The sequence below is a fragment of the Quercus suber genome, unplaced genomic scaffold (assembly GCF_002906115.3).
Source record: "Quercus suber isolate HL8 unplaced genomic scaffold, Cork oak 2.0 scaffold_36, whole genome shotgun sequence".
Taxonomy (NCBI): domain Eukaryota; kingdom Viridiplantae; phylum Streptophyta; class Magnoliopsida; order Fagales; family Fagaceae; genus Quercus; species Quercus suber.
Window position 1 is genome coordinate 1,756,680 of NW_027069501.1, and position 14,502 is coordinate 1,771,181.

The 14,502-nt window shown below is 34.1% G+C and overlaps 2 protein-coding genes across 4 annotated transcripts; one reads left to right on the plus strand and one right to left on the minus strand.

The window, feature by feature from the left end:
* Positions 1 to 209: 209 nt before the first annotated feature.
* Positions 210 to 6,898, plus strand: LOC112002927 (nuclear poly(A) polymerase 3). The gene is made up of 10 exons (XM_024035089.2): positions 210 to 704; positions 855 to 932; positions 1,638 to 1,745; positions 2,765 to 2,827; positions 2,909 to 3,070; positions 3,270 to 3,383; positions 4,047 to 4,109; positions 4,235 to 4,537; positions 4,747 to 4,911; positions 6,169 to 6,898. The coding sequence occupies exons 1-10, from the start codon at positions 495 to 497 to the stop codon at positions 6,562 to 6,564; spliced, it is 1,662 nt and encodes a 553-aa protein (XP_023890857.1). The 5' UTR covers positions 210 to 494; the 3' UTR covers positions 6,565 to 6,898.
* A 2,199-nt stretch (positions 6,899 to 9,097) lies between these two features.
* LOC112002947 (uncharacterized) lies at positions 9,098 to 11,804 on the minus strand. Of its 3 annotated transcripts, none has more exons than XM_065770816.1 (2): positions 11,449 to 11,804; positions 9,098 to 9,970 (listed from the first exon to the last, which is right to left on the minus strand). In XM_065770816.1, the coding sequence occupies exon 2, from the start codon at positions 9,912 to 9,914 to the stop codon at positions 9,354 to 9,356; it is 561 nt and encodes a 186-aa protein (XP_065626888.1). In that variant the 5' UTR covers positions 9,915 to 9,970; positions 11,449 to 11,804; the 3' UTR covers positions 9,098 to 9,353. The 3 variants fall into 3 exon arrangements, with proteins under 3 accessions (XP_065626888.1, XP_023890883.1, XP_023890882.1); XM_024035115.2 differs by having other exon boundaries at positions 9,098 to 9,882; positions 11,449 to 11,798; XM_024035114.2 differs by having other exon boundaries at positions 9,098 to 9,942; positions 11,449 to 11,797.
* Between the last annotated feature and the right edge of the window lie 2,698 nt (positions 11,805 to 14,502).

Consider the following 14,502-nt stretch of genomic DNA (forward strand, 5'->3'; position numbering starts at 1 on the left):
ACTAAAACCCTCCAGCAAAAGTACACAGAGAAATTATAGAAAATCAAAAGTAGCAATCTCAACCAATAAGAACAACACACTTTGCACCTTTAAGATTCTAACACGTGTCTGTCCTACAAAACCCCAGCCACACAAACACCCCCCCCCCCCCCCCCCCCCCCCCCCCCCCCCCCCCCCCCCTGCCCCACAAACACCCCCCCCCCCCCTCTCTCTCTCTCACACACCGTTGCAATTTCAAAAACCCAAAAAGCAAAAACCCAGAAATCTTAAAACAGGTTTTTTCCATATCTTCTTTCATTTCCCTTTGAAGGTTTCTCAAAAACCCTCACATTTTCTTGAAAAACCAAACCAAAACTACTCGTTTTTCTATTTTTTGGGTGTCCTAAAAACACACAACACACACACACACACACACACAACAAAAAAAAAAACGAAAGCGATTCATTGTTTGAAATCGCAGAAAGGATTCTCGGTTTTTTTTGCATTTGTGGTGTATGGCAGGGAATGCTTTTCGCAACCAAAACGGTGTCGTTTTCGTGAACCACCTTCCTCTTTCTCTTCCATTTCCTCAGCCATTTGCTCTGATAAACCATAGTGGTGGTGGCGAGGTACTTGTTCCGTACAACCCACCTTTACTAACTCCTCTTGGATTTTCTGTATTGGAGGCTCAAATGGACGAGCACAGATCAATCTCTCTGCTTCAGGTAGTCTTTTCTTCTTTCTTTTTATCTGGGTTTGTCTCAAGTTTCTCTCTTTTTTGTTTTTTAGATTCGAATTTTCAATATTTTGTTAAAAAAATTTTGGTGGGTTATGTTATCTTTGGTTTAATATATATATTTTTTCATTGGTTTTAGTTCATGGTTAATGAAGAACTCGTGCCGTCTCCGGAAGAAGAAGAGAAGAGGAGGAATGTCATTGTGAAGCTCAAACAGGTTTTCTTGAATTTCAAAACTATGTTCTTTAATCTTTGATGTTTGATTTTGGATTGAATAAAATAGTATAGAAGAATGCCTGTACCCGCATTAGATTGTTCAAATACATAGCGTACCCGAAGCTTTCAGATTAAGGCGTGGCAATAGGTGTCATTTATGTTAAGGTCATTTGCTGTGACTGAAACAACAATGTGAGCTGGTTTAATGGTTTGCTTTGTGGGTTTTGCTTTAAGAATTTCTTTGATATATATAATACTGGTATGTCTGAATATTGTAAAGAACCCAATGATATTAGGATTTGAGTTAATGGTAAAAAAACTAAAAATGGCATCGGAAGTATTCAGCATTTCTTGAAGTTTTCCCACTTTTACTCTGAGATCTTTCCTGAAGAGAAATAGGAGGACTCGCATTTTTGTCATGGTGGCTGAACAATTACTCTTCTGTTGACTTATGGCCTATTTGCAAATTTTTCTGTGAGGACATTGTCTTGAGATAAGGTTTGCAGTAAATCTTGCTAGTTATGTACTTTTTTGATGGAAGTAATCTTGTTCTCTATTGTGGTGGTTGGTTGTATTGTGGAGGGTTTTTCATGTACTCAACCACAATAAATTAAAATTGAAAATTTCTTGTTTGGTGATGATGCACCTTGAGAATTTTCTTGTTTAGTTTGTGTTGAATCTTTTGATGTCTCATATAATTATGTAGATAGTGTTGGCATGGATTAAGAAGGTTGCATGGCAACATCGACTTCCGAAACAGCAAATTGCTGCCACCAGTGGCACAATATTGACATATGGATCATATGGCCTTGGAGTAAGTTCTTTCTCTTGTCTGTTGATTTTTACATTTCCCCTGAACATGTTATATACTGGTGCTCTGTGGTGCTTACGCTATTAATATATGTGATGTGATAATTATGGAAATCCTATGATCTGAAGCTGTCTAGGTCAGAACTTCAAGAAACTTTTGGCTTTTCTTCTTCAAATATAGTTACAAATAATATAATACTACAAGAATCTTCAAGACTCTTTGGTGTTTGGATATAAACAGTGCAATGGGAATTATAATTTAATATGGGTAACATTCGAGACACTTCTAGGTTGAATTTGAATATTGCTTATTTTGCTAAAAACTGAAAATAATTAAAAAAAAAAAAGTTACTGTTCACCAAGGGTTACTGTTCATTTGCCTATTTGAACTGTTCACGGGCGGTGCTGCTTATTTTGCTAAAAACTGAAAATAATAAAAAAGTTATTGTTCACCAAAGGGTTACTGTTCATTTGCCTATTTGCACTGTTCATGTTTCATGAACAGTGCAGTAGGCACTGGTTAAAAAAAGAAAAAAAGAAAAAGAAAAGGCCAAACATGAACAGTGCAGTAGGCGCTGGTTAAAAAAAGAAAAAAAGAAAAAGAAAAGGCCTGAAACGCGTTTTGTGTCCAAACGTGGACACAATAATCGGTACCCAAACGGGTACCTAGTATCTATCCAAAAAAAAAAACACTTCTAGGACATGTTCAGAGTGTTGCCAGGATGAGCTTGTTTTGTAATCTTTAATTTTCAGAGGCAGAGTATTTAGTAGTACCTTAGGAAGGATGGGTTAAAAATATAGAAAGAGTATAAACCCCAATTCAGTCCATAACTGTCAATGTGGGAACTTTGTAGTTATATTTTACATGTTGATAGAGCACCTTTTATTTATTTATTTATTTTAAGTGTAGCCACTACGGCTGATTTTTTTTTTTTTGTTTGTCATTGTTGTTGTTGTTGTTGTCGTTGTCATTTCTCATTTTTTCTTCTTATAAACTTTATATATGTCTTTAAATATATTCAGGTTCATGGTTCAGACTCTGATATTGATGCTTTATGTGTTGGTCCTTTCTTTGCCACCATGGCAGTAAGTATCTGTTGCCTGCTCATTATCCCTTGATTTTGAGTGACAGCATTTCCTCAATTTTTAATGAATGTGATTATGCAGGATGACTTTTTTGTTGTTCTGCGCAACATGCTTAAAGGCAGACCTGAAGTGTCAGAGATCCACTGTGTAAAGGATGCAAAAGTGCCTCTAATGCGATTTAAATTTGATGGGATCTCAATTGATCTCCCGTTTGCGCAGCTTAAAGTGTTATCTGTCCCTGAAGTAAGTGTTGAGACTATGCAATAAATGTTATGTTTGAGATTTAACCATTGCTATTTTTTTCTAGCATGTTTCTAGTAACTCAGTGTGTGCTTTGCCTTAAGCATTGTTTTGTAGTTGTCACTTGTCATTATCAATGAATCTTTTGTGCTTCCCCATTGATCATGTGGAAATTTTGACTGCCTAAGCCTATGAATTGCAGAATGTGGATGTACTGAACCCATTCTTCCTGAGAGATATTGATGAAACTAGTTTGAAAAGCTTGTCTGGCGTACGTGCTAACAAACGCATTCTTCAGCTTGTTCCGAACGTGGAGGTACATGTTGATTTTATTTTTATTTTTATGTTTCAGAATACTACTTAATTCTCCTTCTATCTAGCTAACCAAATGCAAGTCTCGCCTTCTATCTCTTGAGCAGTTTGTAAACATTCCAAGGAAAATATTCCTTCAATTTATCATTAAGGAGTGAATATGTCATAGAAGAGATGGTATCTGAAGCTTGATTTTGTGCCAATGTGTCTTGCTATCAATGTTGCACTCAGATGATCAATGTATAACTATTAACTAAGAAATACCAGGTCTTGAGGTTGAGGTTTTTAGAGTGGATTGTTTCTAGGCTTATGGGAAATGTTTAGCATTGATGTGTTGTCTAACATGGTTGCTATGGGCTAACAAGAATGCTTGTGTATGCATGCATGTGGATGGGTCTATTCTTTTGGATTGGAGTATGCTGTCTTGGAATGCACTGTGGTGTTGTGGGATTCACCAAGACTATTTGATATGCTATAAGTATTAGACTATGTGTGAGCCTCCTTTTGTATTGCATGCATGGGGTTGACAAGTACATGACTATACTGTGGGGGTAATTGTAAATGTGAAAAAAAAAAAATCTTTGCAGGAGTTTTTGGGAGTATAGTTTCTCCTTATGCTACTTAATTTGTTCTAAATCTCATGTATATTGTAACTGATGTGTTTCAGAATTTCCAATCAATGCTGCGATGTGTTAAGTTATGGGCAAAAAGGCGAGGAGTGTATGGTAATGTAAGTATGTTTTGCCTGCTGGTGATGTCATATGCATGCTTTGCTTTATTTGTGTGACATGAGCTTTTTTGGGCATATTGTTTTTCAAAAAGTGATGAATACAAGTATTTTCCTGCTGATTACAGTTACTTGGCTTTTTGGGAGGAGTTCATCTGGCAATCCTTGTGGCTTTTGTTTGTCAAGGAAATCCAAATGCTAGCTTAAATGCTCTTATTATGAACTTCTTTAAGACATTTGCACTTTGGCATTGGCCTACTCCAGTAATCTTGCTAGATGGACTGCCAGCACCCGGAGATGCCATGGAGACACGGTCCTTAATGCCCATTCGGCTTCCATGTAGTCCATATGAATATTGCCATTCCAATATCACTAGAAGCACGCACTACAAGATCAGGACAGAGTTTCTCCAAGGCTATACTAGGACTAGGGTATGTTTTGTGTTTTAGGTGGGACATAATTGTTGGTATGCCTATTTGATCTCTTGCCAAACTACTTATATTGAAGGAATTTCTGAAGTTGGGTTTGCAATTAATTATGTCATCTCTATAGTTTTGTTTTGGAAAATCTTACTTGATGATGATCTTCTGATGACAAGATAATGTGGGACTATTTTTTGCTCTGTCCCCTGTTGTTGCAGGATCTTTTGAAGCCAGACTTTGATTGGGGTAGCATATTTGAGCCTTATCCATACTCAAAGATACATAGCCGATTTCTTAAAATTTACCTCTCGGCTTCTGAGCAGGATGAGCTAGGGGATTGGGTAGGTTGGGTGAAATCACGTTTTCGCTCTCTTATTGTCAAGGTAAGTGGCTCATATTGGAAGTTCATTGTATACACTATACATATTTACATAGTTGATATGATAACTTTTCTGACTTGCATGCATGCATAGGAGTTGGGTGTTGTTATTCAGGGCGTGATCAATCTTTTTCATGCAGAGCATTATTGGTACAGCTGGTCCTAGATTAAAGGGACATGGCCAATCAAAAAAGAAAAAAGGATATAACCTCAGTGCCAATTTGTATGTTTTTTTAAATTTAGATGGAGTCCCTGCTTCTCATGGTTATATGGATTCATAAAAGTACAGAAGTCAGGTTCATTGAATCCATTTTTATGTAGTTGATGTGATTACTTCGGCAAAAACATCAAGCATACATGCACATGAGTTGGCTGTCTTGAGATTCAGGTCATGAGTGATCATGTTATGGTAGGTTTATAGTACAGGAGCATTGTTTGCATAGCTGGCCCTACTCCCCACAATTATATTGATTCAAAGAAGTCAGGCTAGAACTGGACATATAAATGATCTAGCATAAAAAATTATTGGAAGATGGGTGTTAAATGCTGCAGTCACATGGGAAAGCTTTGTTCTTTCATAAATTTCTCATGCTACTTCATTCTCTATTTTTTTCCTAACTGAAGTATATCCGTGATAGATATTTTGATAAATATTTCTCCTATCCTGCTAGTAGATCTAACAAATTAGTAGGACATACATCGATGAATATCTTTACTAGGGTATATTATACATTAGGTAGATAAGTTTGATTTTGGTCTTTCAAATTTAAAACACTGGATTTAGTTCCTAAAATTTCAAAAATGGAATAATTTCATCCTTGAAATTTGTGGTAAGTCAGTTTTGGTCTCTGAAATTTCAAAAATTGAATAATTCCATTCCTGAAATTTGTGTCAAGTTTGGTTTTGGTCCATTTAAGTATTGGGTTAGTTTGATTTTTCTCTTCTAAATATGGTGTTGGTTCAATTTTGTTCTCTTAAATATGGGGTTAGATCAATTTTGATCCTAAGATATGTGGTTCGTTTGATTTGGTCCCTCAAAAATGGGGGGTGCCTCAGCATTTCTTTAGTCATGTAAACAAAAAGAATAGAAGGAGGGTCCAAAAGTGTTCCCTTTATGAAATTTCAGGATAAAATTCTAACTTTTAAAATTTGGTATACCAAAATCATATATACACCAAATTTCAGGGATCAAAAGATAATTTGCCCATGTCATTTATTAAAAATTTCTTAGTATCTTTTCTTCTTGTTCTGTTTGATGCAGCTGGAGGAGATACAAGGTACTTGTGACCCTAATCCTACCGAGTATGTAGATATGGATGTAACTGAGCCCAATGTTGTGTTCTACTGGGGCTTAAATCCTTGCAAGCGTAGTTTCACAGATGCAGTGTCGGTTAAGGAGGATTTCATGACAAATATCAATAATGGCTATCAAGGCTGTCCTGGAAGGATGGAATTATCCATTGTCCTAACTTCTGAGCTGCCAAAGAATGTTCTTGCTGATGGTACTGGAAGTGGGAAGCATACAAAAGCATGTTGGAAGATTCTTGATTACTACAATCAACAAAGGATTCCAATTTACTCACAGCATTTGCCACATTATTTTGTTGGGTATGTGGCAACCAATGGAGAGCCTGAGTGCCCAAGTGCTGGCGGTTAGACTTGTCATGAACATTTAAAAAAAAAAAAATCTTGTTATCTTGGTCTACTTTTTGCACTTTTGGGTTTAGGTTTTCATGTTTGCACAGTTTTTACGAGGATCAGAAGAAACTATACAAAGATGAGGATATATGAAAGTTTTGGACTGTATAGTAAAAGCAAGTTGTAGAAGCTAAAAGTTGCATTGTACTTGTAAAGTCTGTTGTAAACTCAAATATGCAATCTTTTAGTATCTTGCCCTTCGAAATTGTTGTGAATTTCACAAAAGAAAAATGTTATTAGAATGGTTTTTGGTCGCAATTACTATTTCAAATGGATGTCATTGCCTTTGCTCACATGATTTGTTTTGGGCAGTATGAGCATTCACACAAATGGCAAAGTGGTGATTTTAAAGATTTTTTAGTACTGAGTTCATCAGGAGAAGGTATTTGTGCAAGCGTCGAGGTCGAAGCAGCATTTAGCCAACGCTGAGTTTACAGTTACACAATATAAAATTTCCAAAAAGTATTGGATCTAATAATTTTCACAAATTTTGAGTTTTTACTTTTTTGAAAGACAAAAAAAATCCACAACAATATATTATGAAAAAAAGCTATATCACTTGTACAAAATTGAGCAAAAAATACTCAGGTAGAGGGGGTTTGCCTCCAACCAATCAAAGACCAAATTGCAAACTTTTGGCAGGATTTGCTAAAAATACAGAGAATAACACAAATATGAATAAAAGATGTGAGGAGTCAGAAAGGTGACACTGACACAGAGCAAACTTGGAAAATCAATTGCTCCTGTATGCTATTTGGCACTCGTAGAGGAGAACTCAATCGATAAAAACATGAAACATGAAACAGAATTTCGGAAAATATGAGTGAGATTTGAAAAAATAAAAAAAATAAAAAAGAGAGAAAAGAACCAAGGATTTTAAGCTAGTGGAGGCCAGAGTATAAAGAAAAAAAAAATCTAAATAGGCATCCATACAGTATTAAAAAATTATAGATACTCAAAATCGTTGTTTCTAAATACATTAAGATGCAATCATTTACCAATAAAGACAAACAAAAATAAAATAATGTCTTTTGTTAATACTAGGCTGTCTAGGACTTTTTTTTTTTTTTTTTGAAGTTAGAGCATTCTCATTGATGGTGCTAAAAATTTTAGCTTTTAGCATCTCAAAGAGTTATTTTATCTATTTTACCACTTTACTTTACAATACACCTAATATCAAATATTCTATTTTTTTTTTAATAACTTCATTTAAAATAATATAAAAAATTCATTAAAATAATAAAGGAAGCAAGAGAATTTGAGTTTTTTAATTGAAGGAAGAGATATAATCTTAATAAAATATTGTATTTTATTTTTAACAATTTGCTACAGTCACTATCAGTTTACTGTAGTTGTAAAAAATTTAACTTTAACTTTTCCAATAACACATAATTTTTTGGTTCTTAAGTGGTAAAATAAATTTTTTTTTTTTTTTTTGCTAAAATACAATCACCATTGTGAATATTTTTATTGTTTTTGTTAAGTTTTTTGGTTAGATAGTTATTATTTAGGTGAGGCTAGTTAGGCTCATTATAGAGAAAGGGGACCTAAGGTTTTGGAAGGGGGCCTAACTACAAAAATGAAAAATATTATAGCAAAAAAAAAAAAAAATGGACCTAGGGGGGGCCCGGGCCCCCTTAGGCCCCCACCTAGGTTTGTCCCTGAAAAGAACATTGGTATCTTTTTCAAAAGCAGCACAATAATTAGTCATTCTTCTTATTTGGATGTTTTAAAAATTAGGATGGAGAGGAGAAAAAATGATTTTTTTTTTTTTGAAAACTTTTTGTTGGAGAGGAAATGATTGAAATAGACAAATTTACCCCTATTTGAAAATGGACTTGCAACATTAGTCTATGATTAATTTGTTAGATTAAATAATTATGACTATAGCATGCAATAATTTTTTTTTGAATTAAATAATCAACATTGGTCTATGATTAAATATTTTTTCTTCTTTTTTATTATACTATAAAAAACCATCCTTAATTGATAATAACTAAAATAAGAAAAAGATATTTAGTTTGTTTGTTTACTGAAAAAATCAACAAAATATTAAATTTTGAATGTTTCTTTCATTTATTATTATTTTTTTAATATTTTTTTATTTTGCTTAGTACGTGAATTTAATTTTTTGAGGATTCGGAGAAGAATTGAGATCCAAAAAAACAAAAAAGTTAGGAAGAGTGACTCTATGAATTAACTCAAAAAATAAGATCCTACTATGTAATTTAAATTCAAGTGTTTACCCACTTACTATTTAAAAAAGAAAGCAACTCGAAATTATTGAGAATATTCCTGCTAAATACTGAGCAATAGCACACAAATTTCAATCAAAACAAATGACATATGATACAAATTAGTGAATTGCCAAAATAAACATAGAATCATGTAGATGCATGACTATCAAAAGAAAAAATAATCATTCCAAGGCAATTTATGAACCATATTCTATCCTGAAAAGTTGCCATATGACTTAGAGTACACAAATTAAATAAAATTCAAGCACAAACCCAAGTTCAATTAGGATCTCAAAAGATACCAAGTAAATTAAACATTGATAGTCGCTTTTACAGGTACAAAATTCATGATTCATGCTACTCAATGCTAATAATTTAGAAGTAAAGCTTACAATTTCTCAAATGCAACATATAATAGAATAGCTAAAAGTACACGTGGTTTCATATTTCCAAAAGTAGCTGCAGCAAGCAGCAAAGTTTCAAACCTCCTCATATATAGTGTCCTGACGATTTAGTTGGCCAAAGTGCTGTAGGTGTTGATACCATCTTTGCAATCGTTAGTGAGATCATTGAAAGTTTCAATCTGTTTTTTACCTCTCAGGAACACTTCTGTATCAACCGATATCCTCGTGTAACCATCAAATTCAATCGGATTACCATTGTTAAGCTTTGTCATCTTTGAGTTCCACTCGCTATTCTCATCCCAAAGATCCTTGTACTCGTCAAGAAAATGAGTAGAATACTTGTCCTTCAAAGGATCAAAGAACGATGTATCAGGTTCATTTGTTGCGACATAAAGGCTTCTCCCATCTTCAATCTTGTCCCTCAAGGTTGAGATAAGCGTATCAGGTGAAGTATCTGTAGCAAGATTAGGCCAGAGCTCCCCATTTCTTGCCTTCTCTCCTCTCTCTATGTGAACTGCATCATAATCCCAATTCAACCTTGATGCAACTGCTAACACTATGTCCATCAGCCGTCTTGATTTCCATATCAAATGCCATGGTCTCTGAACAATAGATTCGGTCTCTCCTTCACAGACCCTATACCAGTAATTCCCAAATTTGCAATACATGTCTCCTTTTATTCTCTTGTCTATCCATCTAATAAAATTATCCCATGACAGCAAAGCTATTACAATCCATGATATGCATAAATACACTAAGCTATTACAATTCAGTGTGTTTTGTGTAATCTATTATATAAGAATATAAAACTTAAAATGTATTTGGCTTGCTAGTGAAATGCCACTTCATGGTTATAGTAATGACTAAAACCAAAATCAAATCAAAGAAACAACTTTATAGCCAGCATCAACAACTTTACAAGACAAATAAAAGTATCACCATAATATAACTTAATGAACATCATTGCTGCAGTAGAAACTGCGAGGACTAGTCAACTAAAGATTTGGGCAGTTGTCTGCAACATAATATAACTAGATGAACAGGGTTTTAAGGTAAAGAATAAAATTTCATTAAAGAAAACGGTAAAGCAGAAAGTGGTCACATTAAAAAAAGGAAAGAGAAAAGGTATGTTTTAATATTAAAATTAAATCAGATAGAAAAGGATGCAATGACAGCTGAAATTGGAATGTGGAGACAATGGACACATGAATATAAAGAGTAGGTACAAGTACAAAGTAAAATGAGATGAGATGAGGAGAGAGGGCTACTTCTGTAGTAAATACCCCAAAACAAAACAAAACATATGAAGGGATGGTTTTGGCTTTGGTTTTGGTTTGTTCTGCTCCTCCAAGATACTAAAATATTTAATTAGTGGACTTTATTGGAAAGACTCTCTGACGTAAAGTAAAAGAGAATGACATAATTCAGAAACAGTAGGAATGATATTAGTGTGTGTGCTAACATAGTCTTAACAAAATTATTTCCCTAATATGTTAGCATCTACCAGTAAAACAAATTGGAGAAACATGACTAACTTTTGATTTGAAAATTGCTCCTATTAGAACAACACCATATACTGACAGATTACCACCAAATAATCAAAATGTGTATATGCACCAAAACAGTACCAGTATCCAAACAAGAACTCTCACAAATAGAAACAGTAGTTGCAAAACAATAGTACCAATATATAAAAAATTAAAAAAAAAAAAAAAAAAGGAGCAAAGAGAGAGACAACTACACAGTGAGATGCTACACAAACTCATGTGAGTTTGATCATACACAATCAAACAAGCAATTTATCAAACACATTGTAAGCAACTCTTTGAAACTTTAAAATTCTAGTTTAAAAAAAAAAAACCCCAAATCAGAAACTCGTTAAAAAAGAAAAAGAAATTACCCAATAAAAATAAACAAGAAACACAGATCCATATATAGCTACAATATACAAATTTATGCAAGTTCACAATCTAGACTCACTCAAGCACTTTATCAAACACGTTATGAGCAATACTTTGAAACTTTAAAATTTCGGGGAAAAAAAAAAGCAATTAGATTCGAACCCACCCACAAATATCATGTTATTACCCCATAAAATCACAATTAATAAGAAATCACCCAATAAAATCACAATTTTAAGAACATAGTTATTTGATCCAACTCAAAAGAAACCCATGAAACAAAAAGAAAAACAAAGCTTACCTTTGAAAGAAAACCCAGACGTGAGAGACGATTGATTGTGAAGAAGTTGTGTGAGAGAGAGACAGTGTGGAGTGTGGAAGAAATCATGTGAGGGTTGAGAGAAATTTGAGACTGAGGCAGAGGAGTCTTCAAGGCTGAGAGAGTTGAGACTGGAACGTGAATAATAACGTTAATTTATTTTATATAATCTGTGTGTAATTTTATTAATATAATAAGGATAAATTAGGTAATTTATTTTATCAATAATTTATATACTCTCCTTTCTCTTCAAATCTCTTCAATTTGGGAGAATTAAAAATTGGGGGTTAGAGGGAGTTGAAACCCCTTCAAACTCCCCCAAATCCCCCCCCTCCTTCTTTAAAAAAATTTCCAAACAGGCCATTAATTTTGTCAGGTAATGGTGTAATGCTAATTTTAAGATTTCACTAAAATCACATAAATATCTACCAAAACCTACAAATCATAATGGTCTCTCAAGCTTGCTGTTTTTGGATGTTTTGATTTGGGTCGTTACCTCCCAAGTTTTGCTCATGTCATCTTGGAGTAGGTTGTGAAATCCGGACCGGACCAGACGGTCCAACCCGGTTACATCCGTGACCGGGTCCTAACCTGGTTCTTTAGCAAATGAAAACCGGTTCTGAAATTAATTAGGAAAACGTGTGCTCCAGGAATAGAACTAGCGATCTCTTAGGAGTTTTGGACCTTTGTCCAACACGCTAACCACTGAACCACTAGGCTTCCTTGTGCTCTTCTTGAAAACTTATATTTTCTTTATTTTAATTCTACTAGATTAATAGTTTTGGATTTAATTTTATCACTATTTACTTAATAATATTTTCTTTTCTTTTTTTTTGTTCAAGAATTATTCTTTCACATCAATAAATATGAATATGAAATTTGTAAATTTATGTTAAAAATGATTTTATTTTAAATTAAAATGCATTTTTTATTTGAAAGAATAATAAATAAAATTTTTAAAGCTTGTTTATATTTATTATTTTCTATTCACTTTATAAAAATAATGAAAATACAATTGAAAGTTGTTTTAATTGCTTAATATTTTTTTAAGGGTAAATTTTCATATTTGTACACATTTAATACATTTATTTGTATTTTAATTAATATTAAATTAATTTTGACGTCATCACCATTTGACTTTGGTTGGACCTCGGTTCGACCTTAAAAACCTTGAACCTCTCCCTTCTCCTGTTCTTTGAATGGTCTGGGTCTAGAAACCTTGGTTGGAGGAGGCATCTGTGTAGTTTGTGTTTCGTATGTTCTGTCTGGTTTTGTTTTGTTTTAATTTGCTAGAGATTTAATTAAAGTTTTGTTTTCATTAAAAAAAAAATTGATGAAGAGATCGGGTCCGCTTCTTAACTCTTCCAGGCCTTGAAATTTGCATCGTTAACCACGTTAGAGCATCCACAGCCGGAATTCTCATCTCATCTTATTTTATCATCCCGAAAAGCTACTTTATCAATTATACAATACACTTTTACAATACTCCCAACATCCCAACTTTTATTTTCCTATTCTACTCATTAAAATAATATTTTCACACAATAAAATAATATATCCCAAACCCAAATAAAAACAAAAACCCAAAACCCAAAACCCAAATCACAACCACTTGCTACTAGAAGTCTAGAACATACCCAAATTGTTGTTCTCTTGAAACCCTAGCCGCAAACGCCGGCAACCACGGCAACCTACAAAATCAAACCAAACCACGGCAACCCCAAACTCCACCACCATGAACCCACAAAAAAAAAAAAAAAAAAAAAAAAAAAAAAAAAAACCAATCCAAAACTCAAAGAAGACGATCCACGAAGAAGATGATCCACCACGATCCACGGAGAAGACTATCACGGAGAAGACGATCCACCACAACCTCTAGCAAACCCATACCCAGAAAAATCACAACAAAAAATCATCCAAATCAACAGAAACTTAACCAAACGCCGGAAACCCATGCCTAAACCCGACCCAAACACCGGAAACCCATGCCCAAATCCAAGTCCGACCGTCGCCCAAACCCATGCCACCATCACCACCCAAATCCGACCTAAACGCTGGAAACCCATGCCCAACGGCGATCTCCATGGCTGGTGATAGTGGGCCAGGCCATGGTGTGGTGGTTATGGGGTTTTGAGTCTGAAGTGAAGAGAGCAGAATGAAAGAGAGAAGGAAGATAGAGAAAATAAAAGAAATAATGAAAGAGAGAGGAGAGAGACAAATAAAAAATAATTTTTAGAAATACAATTGTGCTACAGTAGCATCTTATTAATAAGATGCTACTATAATAAGATGCTACTGTAGCACAATTGTAAAAAATTTTACAATTCGGAATGTTTACAAGTCCAAATGCTGGGTGATTTGTGGCTCCTAATGCTAAATAATCCTTACATTTGGCATTCCCACTTTCGAATGCTAATGCACTTAGACCCTAATCTTTTTCATTTGATTAGGGGGGTTGATCCAAAATTTTGCCTCGTGATTTCTCAGTTTTAAGTTCTCTATTTTTATTTTATTTATTTTTTTAAAAAAATATGTTGACATTATGATACCTGTGGTAGTCTTTGTGATATGAAAATAATATTTTATTTTGGCCGTTAGTTATGTCAACATTTTTCATTTATCACTTAACAGCAGAGACCATTTTAAAACAATACCAAAAAGTTTGGAACTAAACTAACACGTTTAAAGCGTTAATGATCAAATTGACGCACAACATAAAGATTAGGAACCAAACTCAAAATTTACTTAGAAAAATATAGAGAAATTCAAATCAAATATGTAAACAAAAAATTCACATTAAAGCAGGATAACTTCCAAAATACATAATTAATGACTACTAACTTCCTAAGTTGATGAATGGTTTTACGTGGAAAAACACCGATTTATATTATGGGTCATGTTATCAGGTCCCCTTAGGGCAATAGTTAATAAACTATTGTGGGGGGAGAAAAACCCGACCCAACTTATTGGGCCCAAGGCCCTGAATTAGGAACACTCTTCGTCCGAGGAGGTGTGACCTTCGGTCAGAGGCCCACG

Coding starts and splice junctions, on each gene's coding strand:
- LOC112002927 (XM_024035089.2), top strand. CDS start 495: ATGGCAGGGAATGCTTTTCGCAACCAAAACGGTGTCGTTTTCGTGAAC. Junction 1,746..2,764: donor ATGGATCATATGGCCTTGGA/GTAAGTTCTTTC, acceptor AAATATATTCAG/GTTCATGGTTCAGACTCTGA. Junction 3,384..4,046: donor AGCTTGTTCCGAACGTGGAG/GTACATGTTGAT, acceptor GATGTGTTTCAG/AATTTCCAATCAATGCTGCG.
- LOC112002947 (XM_065770816.1), bottom strand. CDS start 9,914: ATGTATTGCAAATTTGGGAATTACTGGTATAGGGTCTGTGAAGGAGAG.